Below are 19,668 nucleotides of genomic sequence, written 5' to 3'. Positions count from 1 at the left end.
GATGGAGAGATCTCTTGTAAAACCTCTTTTGCAAACTCCTTCTCTTGACAAGAAATTCTTTAAGAAACCCCCCATAAGTTCACATGTTAGGATATTATCTATGCGCCAAACAGTAATAAGGTAAGTTCAAGTGGCTGGTGCGGGAGATGGAAGTTAAGATACGTTGGGTTAAAAGATCCGCTAATTCCCTAGCTGACGGTTTAGCTAAACAAGGGGCAGAAAAGGACTCACTTTTTTGGACCAAGCTGTAACTGTAGTGTGTTTTCTTTCTTTCTTTCTTTTCTTTTTCTTTTTTTCCTTTTCTTGAGGTTCTTTGTTGCTCTTGGAAGATAAGCGTGTTTGTCTTCCTTTTGTAAATCTTCTATTGATGAATTAATGAAAGTGTTATTGATCAAAAAAAAAAAAACAGTAATAAGGTAGGATAAAGGGCTGGACACTTCTTGGTTTCAGGGACTCCCTAAAAAGCATCAACTTGACAGCATAATTCTCAAAGTTCAATTCCTTATCTGGGTTGCTTTGAAAGGTAACATTCCCACTATAGATATCCTGAGGAGAAAGGGTATGATCTTTGTGAATAGCTGCAGTTTGTGCGAGGAAGACGGGTAGCGGTGGCCACGAGCCGAGCTCTTCACGAGCTACTCAAGCTCGGCTCGGTTTCAACCAAGCTTGGCTCGTGAGGCTCACGAGCCAAGCTCAAATATATATATATATATACAAAATCATATATATAATAAAAATATTATAATTCATAATTTTTTAAATATCAAATAAAATTTATTTTTATATATAATTTTTTTATTTTTATAAAACATTTTTTTCTCAAATCGAGCTCGAGCTTATGAGTTTTTGACTCGAGCTAAGCTTGAGCTCAAGCTCGAGCTTGAGCCTCGTACTATTCGGCTCGGCTCGGCTCAAATCCACCCCTAAAGGCAAGGAAACAGTCAACCATCTTCTGATTCTCTGCAGTTACTTTCATAGAGTCTAGTCCCATGTGCTAAAGTTGTTCGATGTGAGCTGGGTTATCCCTGTGAATCTGGAATCCCTTTTGACTCAGTGGAGGAATCAGGCTTTTTCCAACCGGGGTAAGGTGCTTTGGAAAGCTGTTCCTTTGATGGTCTATTGGTGTTTATGGAAAGAGAGAAACAGATGTATTTTCAAAGACAAGGCCTTGCCTCCAATGAAAGTGTGCACAGCTGTGAAGTAAACTTTGGTGAATTGGAGTACCATTAACAACAGTTTCAGGTGTTAATTTAAAGATGTTTGTTGATCACTGGAAATCTTTAATTTGGGATAAGGATCTTGTATTGTGAAGGATAGCTTTGGGGCTCCTTTTTGCATGGCTGTTTTGAGGAAACCTCTCCCTCAGCAGCCTTGTTTCCTTTATTTCTATTAATATTATTCACCATTTCTCAAAAAGTCCATGCCATATTCAGATTTTAGACAATAATGATGATGTGATCCCAACACCTCATAAACACATACTACTTGGAGTTAGAAGTCTTACCTTACATAGCAAGGTTCAAAATTTTGATACACCCTAATATGGAACAAGAGATGTATTGAGACTTTGAACCTCACACTTTTTCTTGTTACTTTTTTTCAAAATTTGAGTTTTAACTGTTAAAAACAAGTTTTGTTCCAAAAGCCCTTCAAATAGGTGTAATGATACCTAAAATATACAATACAGTATGCCTGATACGGAGTGTATCATATCAAAATTTTGAATTTTGGTACATGGTAAAACATAATATTGTGGAATCCTACTCTCCATGAAATCCTCTACACACCAAATTATTCTAAAGAAAATGATGATATGTTAACAAATGAAAGGACAACCATCACCGCTGACAAAGCACTAAAATCTTTATTTTATTTTATTTGGCAATGGGTAAAAAACCATTTGGTTGATGTACATAAAAGTTATAAAGCCAAAGCAGATCATTCTCAATCAAAGGATAATATCACAGCATAACAGCATGCAACCTGATCAAAAACTGACCTCTTCACCAGAAACATAAAGAACTGGAGCTGGCGGAGCAAAATCATGCCTTTCAGCTAGCATTGCAGCAATCTTCAGATTTTGATAATGGAAGGTCAGAGCAGCATGATTTGAGGAGATGAGTAAAATCAAGATTTATACAAATAAACATGTCATGAGAATGAAATAACACAGACATTCCAAAAAGATTAATCCCAGAGGTAGACTTTTACCTGCAACAAGAGAGTGCTCTTGCCAACACCAGGATCACCACCAACTAAAACCATGGAGCCTGCAAAATCCAATCCATGGCAAAATCACTCCTACAAATCTCAGAAAATAATTATGTGCAGATAATATGTTCCCCCATCAATAACCACAACGTAATTTCTTAGAACTAAACTAAATTTTTAGTTATTGGCATTCACATCACACAAATTACATTTTTATGGACACGAATGAGAAATGAGCACATTAAAGAGGACTTAGGAGTGGCTCCAATTAGTGATAACTGACAAGATGAAAAGGGTAAACTGAGATGGTTTGAATATGTTCATAGACAAACAAGGACTGCAAAAGCAAGGAGTGATGTGGTTCAAGTAGAAGGATCCAAATGAGCAAAGGAATACTAAAGAAGATGTGGTTTAAAGTGGTAAAAAGTGATTTTATTGTATTTTGCGAGAAAATATGGCTCTTGATAGAGCAGAATGGTGGAACAGGATTTGTGCAGCCTACCCAAATAGTTGATTGAACAAAAGGAAAATACAAACAGATAACTGAACCTCCACGGCAGATCCAACACAACCAAAAACTCTAAAGTAGAACAGTACTAGTACAGTCAACCCCAACAGCCGCATCTGTTGATGTAAGCTTTATGACCAGATGTAATTTAGTCTTTCACACAAAAGTCTAATATATAAGTAGTTGAAGTGGCTTAGATGCCTACTGGTTTTGCTTCTTCTCAAATAGTAGACCTCCTCTTCTGATTTAGTTAAACTAAAATTACAAGGTGGTATAAGAACAGCAGTTTCTTCTATGTTTCTTCCTCTCTTCATTGCTGTTGATAGATAAAAAATATTAAAACTAAAAAAAAATGAATGGATGTTGGGTCCGCTAGGGAAGCAATAATATTGGCCCAAGAAGTGTATTGAGTGGGGCACAATATGAAACTAAATTGAAAGAAGCTTTGGGACAGTTCAGGGTCTATCATATGGAACTGATTGATAATCAGAATCGGTTCAGCACTGGTACACCCTGTCCTGAACCAGACCCAGCACATTGACAACTCCATAAATAGTTTAAATAAAAATATTAAAGTATTGTGGCAAACTAGAGGTTGAAATTTTCCACTTTCTCATTGTGCACTTCAAAAACCTTAGGAAGTTAAAACAAGAAGGTACAGTGAAAGTCCCATTGAAGAGTTCTAAGACCTCTAGAAGGAGGGAGAACAGTTCATATTCCATAAAGAGAGACAATAAACTGAAGAGTAAGCACAACAAGGCAAGACTCTAGCCCATTTCCTCCATTTATCCCCAAAATATTTCCTACCATGAAAGTACTCTAAAAATTCCTAGGCCATGTGATTTACCTTCTATAAGTCAAGCTTAAAGATCAGCCCTTTTCCCAAAGTTCCCTCTTCTGACCATGCATTAAGAATAGCAATGACATACACATAATGGCTTCAACTCAGAAAAGTGCTTTCTGTGTGTGTGGGGTGCACCCAGGAAAGGGGCAGGATTGATTATCTCTACGATTCCAGAGCTCACTCAAAGCTCCCAAGTTCAGGAGATGACAGAAGAGACCCCCTATGATTAAATCAGCAGCAGGAAGGAAGAGCTACAGACCCATTAAAATTTGGTTCCAACAGTTTGGCTAACGCGTTGGAGATGGCTAGTGGGATGTTTCAATGTGGGAGGAAACAGAATTCTGATCTGAAAAAAGGATCAAACAGGGAGCTGAAAAGGCTACAGTGGGGACTTGTGAATCAGCAACCATCTTCGGCTTATAGTTTTGGCAGTAGACACGGTAAGGGCAAGACCACGGGGCTGAACAAATGAAGATCTTGAGCTGGAATGTTAGAGGATTGGGAGGGCAGTTAAAAAGAAGCATGGTCAAAGGCACCTTAATCAGGGAAAATCCAAACATTGTAATCCTTCAGGAAACAAAAAAGGAAGTAGTGGATAGAAAGCTCATTAGAGCTATCTGGGGAATCAGAGGGAGAAAATGGGCAGTCTTGCCAGCTACTGGGACTGCAGGAGGTATCATCATCATGTGGAGAGAAGAGACTGTGACGGGCTTAGAAATTGACAAAGGGGATTACTCTCTATCAATTCTTTTCACCTGTGTCTCAGATGGTTTCAATTGGATCCTAAAAGGAGTTTATGGGCCCAACTCTCCCACTGAAAGATCTAGACTGCGGTATGAGCTAGACTCAATTCATGAGTTTGAAAATTTTCCTAGAAGTATGAAGGATTTTTCAGAGTTCATTGCTAGGCACAATCTCCGAGATCTTCCTCTCCACAACAGGAAATTCACATGGTCTAACTTGCAAGAAAGAGCCATTTGCAGAAGATTAGACAGATTTCTGATAACCAACGAATGGGAGGAAAATTTCCCTGATTTAATTCAGGCCTTAAGCTCTCGATGCACATCAGATCATTGGCTGGTCATCTTGCAAAATGAGGTTTTGAAAAAAGGGTTCAGAATGGAGAAGGTGTGGATTTATCACAAGGATTTTCATAAAAAAAAAAAGTGACTTTTTGGTGGGAAGAATGCAGGGTGGAAGGTTGGGTTGGGTTTTGCTTCCTGCAAAAATTGAAATATTTGAAGAGGAAGTTGAATATTTGGGGAAGAGAGGAATTTAAAAAGTGGACAGAAGATAAAAACAAGTTAATTATGGCTTTGAATGATCTAGACCTAAGGGAGCAAAATGGGACCCTAGGCATTGAAGATTTCAGGAGAAGAGAGGCACTAAAGACTGATTAGGAAAAGATAATCAGGAGAGAAGAAATTTTTTGGAGACAAAGATCCAGAATTAAATGGTTGAAGGAAGGGGATAACAACTCAAAATTTTTCGACAACCATGCCTCAAGGAGACGCAGGAAAAATCACATTTCCAAATTGAAGGTTGGACAAAGAGATGTTTGAGGATCAAGAGGAAATTGCAGAGAACATTTTGAAGCATTTCAAAGAAGTTTTTTTCTATGGTTTCTCCAAGAAAACACTTCTTGACTTCTTTGGATGGCCACACCTTACCAGAGGAGAAGAAGATCTGATTAGAGAAGAATTTTGAGGAACATGAGATTAAGGCGGCTATTGATAGTATGGATGGGGATTGTGCTCCTGGGCCATATGGCTTCCCCATGCTCTTCTTTCAAACTTGCTGGGACACAATAAAATTGGACTTAATGGAGGTATTTAATGATTTCTACCATTCAGCTATCATAAACAAGGGAAACAACTCAACTTTTATAGCTCTAATTCCAAAAAAAAAAAAACAGAAGGCATCTTGGAAGTAAAAGAGTTCCATCCCATAAGTTTGGTTGGAAGCATATACAAAATTTTGGCCAAGGTACTGGCGAATAGGCTGAAAGAGGTCTTAGGGGATTTAATTTCCAAAAATCAGTTTGTGTTGTGAAAGGGAGACAAATGGTCGACAGTCTTATTGTGGCCAATGAATGCTTAGAAGAAAGAAGACAAAAAAAAACATTCTGGGAGTTGTAGTGAAAATTGACATAGAAAAGGCGTACGACAAAGTTGATTGGAATTGCCTCCTAGAGATCTTGCAGTTAAAAGGTTTTGGCCCTAGATGGGTGCAGTGGATAAAAAGTTGTATTTGTTCTGCCTGGTTTTTGGTATTGGTGAACGGAGAGCCTAAAGGCTATTTTAAGGCTAGACGGGGCCTTAGCCAATGATGTCCATTCTCCCCCTTGTTATTCACCCTAGTTGTTGATGTGTTAAGTTGTTTCTTCGAGAGAGCAAAAAGTTTAAATTTGCTGAAGGCTTTGAAGTGGGCAGAGAAGCAATTCAAGTCTCCCGTCTACTTTTTGCTGATGATATTCTCCTTTTCTTGGATGCTGATTTGGAGACAACAAAAAATCTGAAGCGGATTCTAACATGCTTCGAAATGGTGTCACGACTTAAAATGAATTTCTCAAAAAGCAGTTTAGTGGGAGTAAAGATAAGTGATTCTTTGTTGGAAAACTTCAAGGAAGCTCTAGGGTGCAACGTTGAAAAATGGCCTATTCTTTATTTGGGGATGCCCCTGGGAGGAAACCCTAGAAGTGAAAGCTTCTGGGATCTGGTGATAGAAAAGTGTGAAGAAAGGCTGGCCACATGGAAGAAGAATTACCTGTCAAAGGGTGCTAGGCTAACTTTAATCAAGGCTGCTAATCTGCCCACCTATTATCTTACAGTGTTTTTAGTCCCAGCAAAAATCAGAAATAGAATTGAAAAACTTCAACGTGATTGTTTGTGGGAAGGGGATGGTGAGCGAAAGAATCATCTAATTGGTTGGGATTAGGTTTGCAAACCCAAGGAAATTGGAGGCCTTGGCCTATGACACATCAAGGAGAGGAACCAAGCCCCTTTAGGGAAGTGGCTATGGAGGTTCCTAGTCAATACAGACGCTATGTGGACTTCCATCATCAATAGTAAGTATGGAAGGCACACCAATGGTTGGGATAGCAAAGTACTGTTGAATCGGGTAAAAGCTTCAAACCCTTGGAAAGGTATCTCTTCAACTTTCTCCTCCTTCATTTCTTTCACCAAATACAAAATAGGTAATGGGCTGAAAATCAAATCTTGGACTGACCTTTCATGGGGGGCAGGTACCTTGGCAAACACTTTTCCCCGCTTATTCAACCTTTCTTTGTCCAAAGATGTCATTGTCAACTCCTGTATCCAATCCTCACCCTCTGGGTTCAATTGGAACCTAAACTTCAGAAGATCTTTAAGAAGCATAGAGATTGATGAGACAGCAAACCTTTTAAACTCTCTAAGTGAGGTCTATATCTCCTCACCAAACCCAGACCAATGCATTTGGAAACTTCAACCTGATGGCAAATTCTCAACTAAGTCCTTCTTTAGAGCCTTGGTTTCGGAATCCTCTAATTCTAGTTTTCCCCACAAGAGGGTCTGGTGCTCCAACATTCCCCTTAGAGTCTCTTTCTTTGTTTGGGAGGCCTGTCTGCACAAAATCAACAAAGGAAGATTGTTTATCTCCTCCTATGCTTGTCCTTTATGTCTGAAAGAAGGTAAGTCAACTGATCACCTTTCTCCACTGCCCAGAAACAAGAAAAATCTGGTACTAGTTCCTTAATCTTGTAGACTACAGTTGGTTATTTCCTAAAAGTTTAATCAATCTCTTATGGCAATGGGAATAGTGGTCTTGGAAGCAGGGGGGAAATTTATTGGTGCACAATTGCCCAAACAGTGTTATGGTGTATTTGCGAAGCAAGAAACAACCGCCTCTTTGAAAACAAAACCAGATCTATTGAAGATTTACTCTCACGTTACTCTTCTGGGCAATCTATAGGTCTCCATTTCTGCAGAATTCAAAGGCTTATCTCAGAATGATTTACAAAGAAATCCGGGCCTATTCTCTTCACCAGGACCTTCAAACAGGGCAAACACTATTCCTACAAGATTGTTATCAGAGCTAACTTTAAATTTTGATGGCAGTGCTTTGGGAAACCCTGGAGTTGCTGGAACTGGAGTTTTTAGAGGGAGTGCGGAAAGCATCATGTCGGCATATAGTGGCCCAATCGAGGTTAGGCCTGTAAACGGCATTCAAAAATCCGAATTTGAATCCGAGATTCAGCATAATCGAATCAAATTGGATAATTCGAATCGGATATCCAGCCGAATTTGAATACCATTTTTTACCGATTAAATTATTGGATCAAATTCGGATATGCATTAATCCGATCTGATAAATATTCGAAACGATTTTATAGATATATATATATATATAACTAAAAAGAAGGTAAAATATAAAAAATAAAAAACTTCGGAAATTAGAATTGAGAAATGACTCATTTCTAAATGAGAACATTCGGAAAAACCCTAACCCTAATCCTTCGTCCCTCCCTTCGCCGTCGTTGGACACTGCCCAAGCAACCACCATCACCGGCCACCGCCCCTCATCCTCCGCGGCTCCGCCTCTCCTTAGTCCTCTCTCATCAGTCGTCTCTCATCTTCTCCTCTATCTCTCACTCTCTCAGTCCACTCACTGACTTAGCATCGCCGCCGCCCAAGCAACCACCATCACTGGCCACCGCCCCTCATCCTCCGTGGCTCCGCCTCTCCTCAGTCCTCTCTCGTCAATCGTCTCTCATCTTCTCCTCTATCTCTCACTCTCTCAGTCCACTCACTGACTCAGCATAGTTGCCACCCAAGCAACCACCATCACTGACCACCGACCCTCATCCTCCACAGCTCCGCCTCTCCTCAGTCGTCTCTCATCTTCTCCTTTATCTCCCACTCTCTCAGTCCACTCACTAACTCAGCATCACCGGTCGTCGCCGCCCAAGCAACCACCATCACCGACGGTAGCGTCAGTGATAGAAACAGTCAAATTCGAATTGAATCGAATACTCGATTTAATAATCGAAATCGAATTTGAATTGAACTATTTGATATCTATCGGATATCGAATCGAATTCGGATATTATTGTTTATAATCGGTTTCGAATTTGAATATAGCCTGATTCGATTCGAAATCGATCCGTTTACAGGCCTAATTGAGGTGGATGATTCTTCAGCTATAACCATTAAAGAAAACCAATGTTTTAAAACGTGGAGACGTGATGTGAGGCGTAGTTCAGAACACAAGAGGCGTAAGCCTCCTTAAGAGGAGGGGGGTTAGGATGAGGATGAAAAGGAAGGGGGGATCTCATTTTTTCTTTGTTTTTAATAAAAATCTTTTATATTAAGAAGAATAAAGATGCATAACATTAGTTGAAAGGGGGGTCTTGTCCAAGCAGAAGGGGCAAGGGGCAAAGTGGCAAACCACTTTCTTTCCCCTTATCTTTTCTTCCCTTCCCTTTTCTTTTCTTTTCTTTCCTTTTCTCTTTTTTCTTCTCTTTCTTTTTCTTTCCCTTCCCTTTCTTCTCCTTTCCTTTCCTTTTTTTTCTTTTCTTTTTTTTCTGTCTTTTTATAAAAGATGTGCATGAGGCGTACACCTCTAGCATGCCTCATTAAAAAAGCGCAAGAGGTGTATGCCTCTTGCACCTGAGGCATACACCTCAGAGGTGTCAACGCCTCTGGCATACACCTCAGGGCGTTTTGGGAGTGCCTCGCCTGGAGGCGCACATCTAGGCGTACGCCTCCCACGCCTTCTAAAACACTGAAGGAAACTCTACAAACACAATAAGATGGTTAAGGGAGAAGGAGGGAGGCCCTTGGACACTAGCTCATTACTTGGCTGAGGCCAGAGATATTCTGAACACCATTACTGTAAATTTAATCTGGATTCCCAGAGAATTAAATACTACAGTTGATGGTTTAGCTAAATCGGGTACCTTCAGGGAAATCATGTACAATGAAAGAAATCTGCCCCAATAATTTCCTCTTGTTGGCTCAGCTGTAGCATGTACATCTCCTCATGTACCTATCAGTTAACTTTTTCTCAAAAAAACAAAAATCTCTAAGATTCCAACTATGGCATAATGGTCTTAAAGAGAAAGGAGGACAACATTGAAACCTACTACAATAGGAGAACAAAATTTTAGAAATCATATTATACATCTAACAGCTTTGAATTGTTCAAAAATTGGACACCAAAAGCTACCATGTAACAGATATTTATAAAGTAAATAGTTACACAGCACCAGAAAGTCAGAAGCTACAATACCTGGGACAAGACCACCTCCAAGCACCCTAGCAACTTCAGCTCCAAAGAGTCCGGATCTGAAAATCAAACACTTACATAAAAAGGAAATTCTTTTTAAAATGATAATAAAAGGCATTCCTTATACCAAGATAACCAAAACAAAAGGCTGAATCAGATCAAGCACTAAGCATTTCAGAGACAAAAATCTGAAAAAGCTATTTTTCTCCCTTCGTTGATAAAAAAATGTGCATCCAAATATAATTGTCATTCTGCTAGAAGCAAAAGAAATATCCTGTCTTCCAAGTCTACACCTCTTACTAATATCCCATCTTCCATAAATCAAATGGTCTGTCAATAAAAAGAAATAGATTGGTATCTCAATAGGCCCTTATCCTTCCACTCCACCCATTTAATTGAACTGATCTGGTTGTCTCAACCTCCAAAGACCACAAGACCTTCACTTATAAGCATTGATTCCTCAAGAAAGAGTTTAGTTTTCATTGCACTTAAGCCAGCTACATTGGTTGAAACAGAAAATAACTTAAAAGGGTGCTGCTAGGATCATTCCTGAAGAGAACTTGATGCTGGACTGCCAGGTGCAACTCACTAGTGACTAGTGGATACTATCTCTCAAATAATGTTTATGAATCTCTCTTCAGAATGCAGATGAGTATAAGAAAAGAAAAGAACACCATTAAAGCTCAAAACTCCAGTAGTTTGTAGGACCAAAGTTATGGAAATATTCATACGCTAACCTTCTTTCTGGACCAATGACAAAATTTTCATAAATCTGAATTCTGAAAGAGTAGCAAAGTACAAATTTCTAGCCGACACAACATAGGCAGAACAAACTGCAGATCACTCATGCTTGAAGACAACCAAAACTGATATAGATTTTCATAAACAAAAACAGTAGGAAGGGATCATGGCAATATAATTCAGCCCTCTCCACCCCTTTCTTAGCCAATCCATCTGCCAAACTGTTTCCTTACCTCCAGATCCATTTGAATGAGATATTAACTCTGGAAACCAGGACTCTTGCCTCACTATTTCTAAATAGAGAGCCTCTGCAGTACCTCATTACCATCTCCAAATCATCCAAGAAAAATCAGTAGTCACCCTCAATCTCCTCTCGTGTTGCTCTACTAGTTATCATTAGAATTGAACCCTGACAGCCTTTCTTTCTGCCCACATTGAGTTTCTTGATGCCATCACGCCTGCACACCCTAAAAGGAAAGGATGTGCAGCTTAAAGGAGATATCACATCAAACATGATGTACTGATATATCACATAATATACTTCCATCTTACTATAGGGGATTCCAGCTTTGAGATGTACTTTGCTCATATATAGAGAATATCCAATATTAGAGCACCATCCTCAAACCATATCATCAAAGGAAAATCCCTAAACTCTTCCCTAGTAACCAATAATGTCCCATTCTGATAGTCATGTGATATATCAGCACATAATATGTCTGGAAAAATGCCCCATTTTCTCAACGAGATTAGCAATCTTTCCTCTTCTTTAATGTTTTTTAGATGGATACTATAGTGAGAATGGACCGAATGGGATTTAGTGTTCTTTATTTCTTTTAAGTAGTATTTAAAAGTTATGTTTCTTTGTTATGGGCCTTCTTTTATTTTCTTTAATTATTTCTTTAGTGCTGGCCACCCCATTAAGGGCATCCAAGTAATTGTACTTAGACTTAGAATTATTAATAAAAGTGATGAAAGGGAGCTAGAAAGAGAGGTTCAAATTCTTCTTTTCTCTTTTCCCTTCTTTTCTTCTTCCACAACCTATTGCTGAAACTTCTTTCTTCTTTCTCTTTCTCTTTCTCTCTCTCTTTAATTCTTTTCTTGCATTATCTAAATTACTGTAGGTGTAATTTTCAACTGATACCAAGGGAGCTGAACTCAACTGCTGACCTTTTGGCCAAATCGGGGTTGGATATGAATATTTTTTAAGAGAGAGAGAGATCTGAAAAAAATGGCCTGAAAATCTAGCTCATCAGTGCAAAAAAAGATAAGTTAGATCATCAATCAAATAGAAAGCAATGCCATCAACTACAAATTAAACCACAAATGCAGAATGAATTAGCTTTGAACTGATTTTCTCTAAAAATGTAATCCTTGTTATGTTTATTTGGAAGGCCACTGACCCTTCTATTTAATAACATTTCTCTACATTTTAACTCAACTAGCCAGCTGTTTCATATGGAAAAGGATCTGAATATTTCCCTTGAAACTTGATTGTCTGTGATTTAACACCACAAAACTTTGTTGACTTTGATATTTTGGAAACAATGGGTGTCAAGCATGTTATGGCTGACATGTCTTACTAAGTATAAGGACTTCTGCATGGTCACTAGTCAAGAGGAAAAAAATTAATAATTCAAATATTCAATATAGTACACGCGAATGAGAGATGGACAGATAACATGGACGTAAGGTATAGAAATCACATTTAAGTTGGCCAATTAACTTAATTGGTCCATGAGCCATTTAACTTGATAAAAACTCCAAGTCCATATGAGGCCCAAGATGTGTCAATTCCCGATCATCTTTCTTCCTTGAAATTGATCCATCTATTTGAGTTTGTAATCAGTTATTCCTAAACAGCTGGTACTCAAAACAGCATAGAATGCAGGAAAGTTGGAATTATACTTTGAGCAAATCTTTGCTTACAGAACCAAAAGAGCAAGATAATACGTCAAGGGGAAAATAACTATTAAGAGCAAAATAACTTCAAAAATGTGGACAAGAACAAACAGAATTGCTCGGTGAACAAAGTTACAAAGAGAACATACAAAGGAATTCGCCATTTTAACTGGTTTACCCCCTTCTTCACATCTGTCAACCTCTGAGGAGACATCTCACCCGGCTGCTGGGGGAGCCATGAGCGAACTGCCTTTTCAGATACAACAAACCCTGTCTTCTTATTACTAGCATCATCAGATTGCGTAAATTCTGTCAGTGTACCACTGGAACCACAAGACTGGCAAAACCCCCACCACTGGCCAAAAGACTCTCCGCAGCTCGAGCAAACCCAACAAACCTTACTCTTTCCCTTCTTCTTCAACACAATGTCTCGAGCACTTGAACTGTAACCGGAACAAACTCTTTCGTTTCCTCCCTCACGATTATCAACACCTGAAACAACCCTGTTGGGCATCGGTTTTTCCGCCTTGGAGTGATGACCTGACCAGGCCCTTGTAGTACCATCTCCACTCCTCCCTTCCTCTTCTCCTACCACTACTTTCTTAACCTCCCCTGCAGATTTCCCACGCTTAAAATCTCCTCCCAGAGAATCAAAACTAGTCAAAGTCAGAGGATTTTCGTCCCCGCTCGCAGATCCTTCCTCCCGACTCTCAATGACCTCAGCCCCTATCGTCGTTACAAGGCTATCTGTTACAGGTTCATAGGCGGTCCAAACGCCATGGCTTCTATTTCTGCGTAACGATTCAATTTCATCCGCCCAAGAACTCGAACTAGACAGGCCCTTATTGCGATCTACGTCAACGCTCGGTTCTTCATCGTGGCGTCTGTTGCTGGAATGGATAGCTCTCCGAATAGAAGCACGAATATGACACAGTTTTCGGATTGGACGAGGAGAAAATGCAACAGAGTTTGACGTAGAATTTGATTTGATAATATTGAGAATCCCTCTGTGGGTGTAGTATAGAGTCCGAAGTGCGCGCATGTCGGAGACCGGCATCAAACGAGTTGAACTATGCCATGTAGTCCAGTTTTAGGGTTTGTCCTCTTACTTACCGGTGGAGGAAGAGGAACAAAGCCCGCGAATTACGAAATGAATGAACCAGTAAGGCAACAAGTAAAAAGTATATCGTTTTCGCCGTTTCGCGGAACAACCGTTTCACGGTATCTTCCGATGGACTGCCCTAACGTCCGTGCCTTGCGGCATGCAACAACTCAACAAAAAACATAACGTCACAACTCATAAGCAGGTGTGAATTGTGATTCATGGCCGTTGCGTTGCAGGAACTTTTCCGCATTAGCCATCAGCGTTTGTGCAGAAACGGCCATCAAATGCAACGGGATGCCTAGTTGGGGTACCAGACGGCCAAATGAATGATAATCACTATATGGTACCAGCTGATTGGTTATTAGGTTTTTTAGATATCATGTCTTTCCGGGTTTTTGGGTACACTGATTATCCATTTAAATAAATATTTTTTATTAAAAATATAAATATAATTATGATTTTAAAATGGGAAAATATATATGATTGGAAATACATGATATGGAAAGAGTTTTGACCAATTAAAACACCCATTAATTTTAATAAATAACACTTGACTGACTATCACTTTTATGATTTTAGTTTATTGATTAAAAAATTTTCAAATATCATATATTTTTCATATCATAATCAAACCTTTTAAAAATATTAAAAAAATAAACCGTTTTCCTTTTTTCTTACACATTTCGTTTGGTTTTATTTGTTATTTTTATATTTATTTATGGGCTCGACTATATATGATATATCTAATAGGCCAATACAAAACAATTTATTAAAATTTATGAATTAATACTGAACTTTGAAAATGAATAAAATAGAGCTTGAAACTAATTGTGAGCGGTTTAAGATTAAAGACAGAAAGAAAGGGGAAAAAATAATCATTCATTTGACCGTCTGGTACCCCAACTAGGCATCCCGTTGCATTTGATGGCCGTTTCTGCACAAACGCTGATGGCTAATGCGGAAAAGTTCATGCAACGCAACGGCCATGAATCACAAATTCACACCTGCTTATGAGTTTGACGTTATGTTTTTTGTTGAGTTGTTGCATGCCGCAAGGCACGGACGTTAGGGCAGTCCATCGGAAGATACCGTGAAACGGTTGTGCCGCGAAACGGCGAAAACGATACACTTTTTACTTGTTGCCTTGCTGGTTCATTTAACTCGTTTGATGCCGATCTCCGACATGCGCGCACTTCAGACTCTATACTACACCCACAGGAATTCTCGATATTATCAAATCAAATTCTACGTCAAACTCTGTTGCATTTTCTCCTCGTCCAATCCGAAAATTGTCATATTCGTGCTTATTCGGAGAGCTATCCATTCCAGCAACAGACGCCACGACGAAGATCCGAGCGTTGACGTAGATCGCAATAAGGGCCTGTCTAGTTCGAGTTCTTGGGCGGATGAAATTGAATCGTTACGCAGAAATAGAAGCCATGGCGTTTGGACCGCCTATGAACCTGTAACAGATAGCCATGTAACGCATAAATTGAACCAATTGGCATTTGGCATTTGGCCTCACCTCAATAGGTTCTCTCAGGGTAAGGTTATTGGACCTCATGTGCTCATTTGGGGTATATGTACTTTTTTCAAGATTCCAACTTAAATTCTGGCATGGGAATTTATAAAAGTGTAATGTTTTGTCACAAAATTGAATAAGTGATTTCTTGGATAAAATCATTTCGATATGGTTTCAAATGAACTTTTCTCAAGGCAATCGACATAGAAAATCATTTCAATACATAATAAAATCTTGAATTATTGTACTTAGAGGTACATTATATGAAGTTATTGCTTCATCTAGGAGACCCAACAAAAGAGCCGTCAGGTACTTGATAGAAGTGGAGAATTCCTGGTCCATTAGTCATTTGAGACTTGTAACCAGCTGGACCTATCCCCGGGAACCAAAAGAAGGGAAAAAATTTACACATTATCCACTGATTCACACACCACTGAAGAACAAAGGAAAAGAGAACAGCATGATGTCCCTGTAAAATCAACCTCTAAATATACCCGACAGATCTGCATTTTGAACAATCCATGGGTGCTCAAGGAGCTTGTGCAGCGGGAGACGCTGTGAAGAGTCTTTGACAAGCATCTGCTCAAGAAAGCAAAGATAAAACTCATTTGTCATTCATTTAGTGATAATTTGTTTAGGCAAAGCGATTTGCATCAACGAGAGGGCAAAAGAGGCGCTAACCTGACTGATGAGGTCTTTTGCAGAAGAAGAAACTATAGGTTTTGGAGGGAACCTAAGGTCCACTTTTATTATCCTGCAAAAACCAACCATATCAAAATTGACAAAAAAAGAAGAATCTCAAAAGGTATAGCATCTAATCAGGAAAAAAAAAACATCAGTAGAGCAAGAAAACACCATATTTGCCTGTTTAATCGGTAGAATGAATTGTTTTGGGCTCAAACCACCAAAAAGGAAAACAAAAAGGATGGTTCATACAAAATTTTTCCTAAAGCATAACCATCATTCTGATTGTGCCGGAATTTCAGCCTACCTTCGGTATGTGTCCGAGTGTTCCCTTGCCTCAAAAGGTGGCACCCCATAAAGGAATTCATAGCACAACACGCCAAGGCTCCAGATGTCCACACTTGAATCATGCTCTACACTTTCAACTGTAATAAGAACCCAACCATGCAATCACTTCAGATTCATGCTAAGAAGGCAATGAATGTATTTGTTCGAATCTGTTTTATGTTACCTACCCATTTCAGGTGGAAGGTAATCCAGTGTACCACACATTGTTCTCCTACGGTTAAATGTGTGAACAGACCATCCGAAGTCTGCAATTTTCAGTTCACCCTGTTGATAATAAACTTAGCATAAGCACATAAATTGCCACATCAACAGAATAAAACGAAATAGCAAAATCCTCCAAACTACAAATCCACCTGTGCACCAATCAAAAGGTTCTCTGGTTTGATATCTCTGTGTATGACATGCTTTCCATGACAATATATCAAGGCTCTCGCTAACGATGAAATATACTAAGCCATTCAAAAAAGAAAAAGAAAATAATCAGGTAATACAAAACATGGGAAATATGAGATCATATGGTTCCATGATATGACCCTTATAGCAACAAAATATAAACAGTAGCAATGGTATACAGAGAGGAGAACTTACAGTGGCAGCACGCTTTTCACTGAAGTATTTGCATTTTTGAAGTTCTTTATATAACTCACCCTTGGCTGCATATTCTAATATCAAATAAACTCGTGTCTGCAATAATTAAGTTAAAAAAAAAAAAGGTCAAATAGCTTGAACTTGTGTTCTTTTCACTGAGGTAAGCATTGCAAATAAGGAAACAATGGCATATGTTTGGACCTGATCATAGAAATATCCATAGAGGCGTAGGATATTTGGGTGTCGTAGATGGCTCTGTATTTCAACCTCCCTGCGCAGCTGATGCTCAACCTGAGACTGTTTCAGCTGGCTCTTGAAGAGTACCTTCAGTGCTACAATATGATTACTCTGCTTTAAAAGTGGTGAGATTAGGCAACGGATCATGGAAAATAAATATTTAACATAAAAGACGAAGACGCAGAGAGAACAAATAGGAGATTCATTAAATTGTAAGGAATATCTCCATTGTATATTTGTTAGGAAAAGACAGAATTGTAAAACCTCAACTACCAGGAGAAGCGGAAAAGAAAAGGAAGAAAAGCAAAACTTTGTTGGAGAATATTAAGATTTGTATCACGGTACTTTAAACTTAAACGTTAACGAATAATAATCACTACTCAAAATTTTCAGGAATGATCAAGCCCAGAATTATAAAATGTCAGAATTTTCAAATGGAGTCAAATTAAAACGACAAACCTTTTTTTCCCTGGCCAAATAGACATGACCAAACTTTCCTCTTCCAAGAGGCTTTCCGATGTCAAAATCGTTCAAGGTCCACCGTCGTTTCTCTGCTGCCGAAACCTCTGAAGACCCCTGCAAAAAATGAAAACAAATGATCATAAATTCTCAAAATCTTCATACAGATGAAGGACATTTCAAAAAAAAAACGCACAACAGAAAACATAGATGAATTTCATAAAAATAAAACATTAAATACATTTATAGACTGGAGACCCTAAATCTACATTTCCTTCTTTCTTCTAGTTTTTTTTTTTCCTGCCTGAAAATCTAGGTTCTTGCTAACTCGATGCAGGAAAACACCCTAGAAAGAAAGCTTAGATTAAAACCTCATGTTAGAGTATTGAAAACCCGGATTTCGGTAAAACTCTGTCTCCTTACTGATAGCGCTCTGATCTGTGCGAAACCCAAGCTCATACAAAAACCTGCATTCTGACTTCAGGAAAAAGGGAGAAGAGAGAAATGTGCGGAAAGGGCAAACAACTTCCTAATTGACCCAGAAATCCTGTAATCAAGGTGATGAGAAACCCTAATTTCGGAAACACCAAAACCCTACAAATGAATCTGGCAAAGCGAAACCAGATGTTTAAAAGAAAATTAAAGGCCCAGTTTCTGAAACTAAATTTTTAAAAAAGATCAAAACAACCTTGCCAGAGAAAACTTTAACTTTCAAATCAGAACAGAAGACACTACGGCAAACAATAAACCCTAAGAGTTACAATTGAAGCTCTTCAACATCTCTTTGTTACCTTCTCTTCAGATTGTGTTTCTGCAGCGACCGCCATGAGAGAGAGAGAGAGAGACAGAGGGTTAATAGATGGTTGAGAGGGGAAACGACTCACAGAAATGAGGGGATGGAGCGTCACCAAAATAAAAAGAGATTGGAGACGAAGAAAGTATCGTGCCAATAGTTTTTCCGAATTACTCTTCCAACGGTCGAATTCGTACAGATATACACGTGGTGCGATGACCTCAAGTCCTTAAGGTATCCAACCACATTCAAATTTTGGGGTTACGGCCACGGGAGAGTATTTGATAATTTGTATAGCATGTAAATTCATGCGTTTCTTGAACATCTACCGTCCATTTGGAACACTTTTAGGAAAACCACATAATCCATGGTCCCAGAGGCTGACATAAACGGAAACTTTGAATGTTTCGGAGCATAAGTTGGATCCAGATGTTATATGGGCCTGATACGTGTTATGTCTCTAAGCCGTGTTTGGTTGATGCAAAACTATGATAGTGCAAATGATTTGGGTGTAAATTTTAATTTATTTTTGTTTTAAAATTTAATTTATTTTATTTTATTGTAATACAAGTGAAATATAATAAGACCTGAAACAGAATGAAGTAAAACTCAAAACAAAATTAAATCTTGCATTCTTTTCATTTGCACTCTCACTCTCATGCATTTGTACTACAGCAATTAAGATTGTATTACAATCAAACACAGCCTAAATCATTGGACCCACCACTTACTAAAATCACGTTAAAGAGCTGTTAGCAGCCCATCCCCTCCGTACAGTGAAAACATCTCTCGTGGTTGTAATGGGAAAATACTCCCAATGCACGAATGTGATGGACTGATCTCGTCCCAAATCCATATATTTGGAGTAGGAATGCATGACTCACATTGAAGGTCAAGGGGTTCAATTTGCGCATTTTTTGTTATGTGGGCATTTCGTGATAGATATTTATCAAAATGTTTTCATATTATGGCTAAATCATTATTTAGTACATCATGGTGATCCTTATACATAGATACTCATGAAAATTGTTATTGATTTATGTGTGCGTCTATCATTGGGGGAATTTCATTTTGATGCTTCCCCTAACGGTTAGGCATTTATTCATTGTTCTGTTGGTGTGATGCCTAATGATACATAGTGGCGCCTACTTGTCAATGATTTACATTATTACTATTCTCGGTTTTGAAGACAAATTAAGTACAAATATTTAGTTAATAAAGGAAAGTTCTACCAAACACATACTTGTGTGTGCTTTAATGCATGCTTCACACCAACATCACAACATGCCGTGGCTACACATTGGGAACATCTCTCGTCCTTGAATTTATTATTCATGGGGATATATCCCCAATACAAGGTAGGAGGTGACTGTGAGGTCGGTGTGAGGTGATGAGGAGCAGATCCCAATTCGCATTTTGTTAAAATTTGAATGGGCCTAGCCTGGAAGCCCAGGCTCGG

At 38.8% G+C, this 19,668-nt stretch overlaps 2 protein-coding genes across 2 annotated transcripts in view; both read right to left on the bottom strand.

Annotated features, from left to right (window-relative positions):
- The window catches only part of LOC104588248 (DNA repair protein RadA-like protein), a 48,528-nt gene extending 34,637 nt beyond the window's left edge, over nucleotides 1–13,891 (bottom strand). The window contains exons 1-4 of the mRNA XM_010246100.3: nucleotides 12,623–13,891; nucleotides 9,834–9,889; nucleotides 2,212–2,270; nucleotides 2,000–2,071 (exon numbers count right to left, since the gene is read on the bottom strand). Of these exons, the coding sequence (XP_010244402.1) occupies nucleotides 2,000–2,071; nucleotides 2,212–2,270; nucleotides 9,834–9,889; nucleotides 12,623–13,530 (1,095 nt within the window). The 5' untranslated portion in view covers nucleotides 13,531–13,891. The remainder of the gene's footprint in view (nucleotides 1–1,999; nucleotides 2,072–2,211; nucleotides 2,271–9,833; nucleotides 9,890–12,622) is intronic.
- Nucleotides 13,892–15,304: 1,413 nt separating this feature from the next.
- AUR1 (ataurora1) lies at nucleotides 15,305–18,364 on the bottom strand. Its single transcript, XM_010246097.2, has 9 exons — nucleotides 18,208–18,364; nucleotides 17,417–17,533; nucleotides 16,922–17,068; nucleotides 16,721–16,816; nucleotides 16,486–16,581; nucleotides 16,300–16,396; nucleotides 16,092–16,209; nucleotides 15,782–15,854; nucleotides 15,305–15,679 (listed from the first exon to the last, which is right to left on the bottom strand). Exons 1-9 carry the CDS (start codon nucleotides 18,241–18,243, stop codon nucleotides 15,578–15,580), a joined length of 882 nt encoding a protein of 293 aa, XP_010244399.1. The 5' UTR covers nucleotides 18,244–18,364; the 3' UTR covers nucleotides 15,305–15,577.
- Nucleotides 18,365–19,668: the final 1,304 nt, after the last annotated feature.

Source organism: Nelumbo nucifera, chromosome 8 (genome assembly GCF_055504915.1).
Source record: "Nelumbo nucifera cultivar China Antique chromosome 8, China Antique-T2T, whole genome shotgun sequence".
NCBI lineage: Eukaryota > Viridiplantae > Streptophyta > Magnoliopsida > Proteales > Nelumbonaceae > Nelumbo > Nelumbo nucifera.
This window is presented reverse-complemented; position numbering and strand designations above follow the sequence as displayed.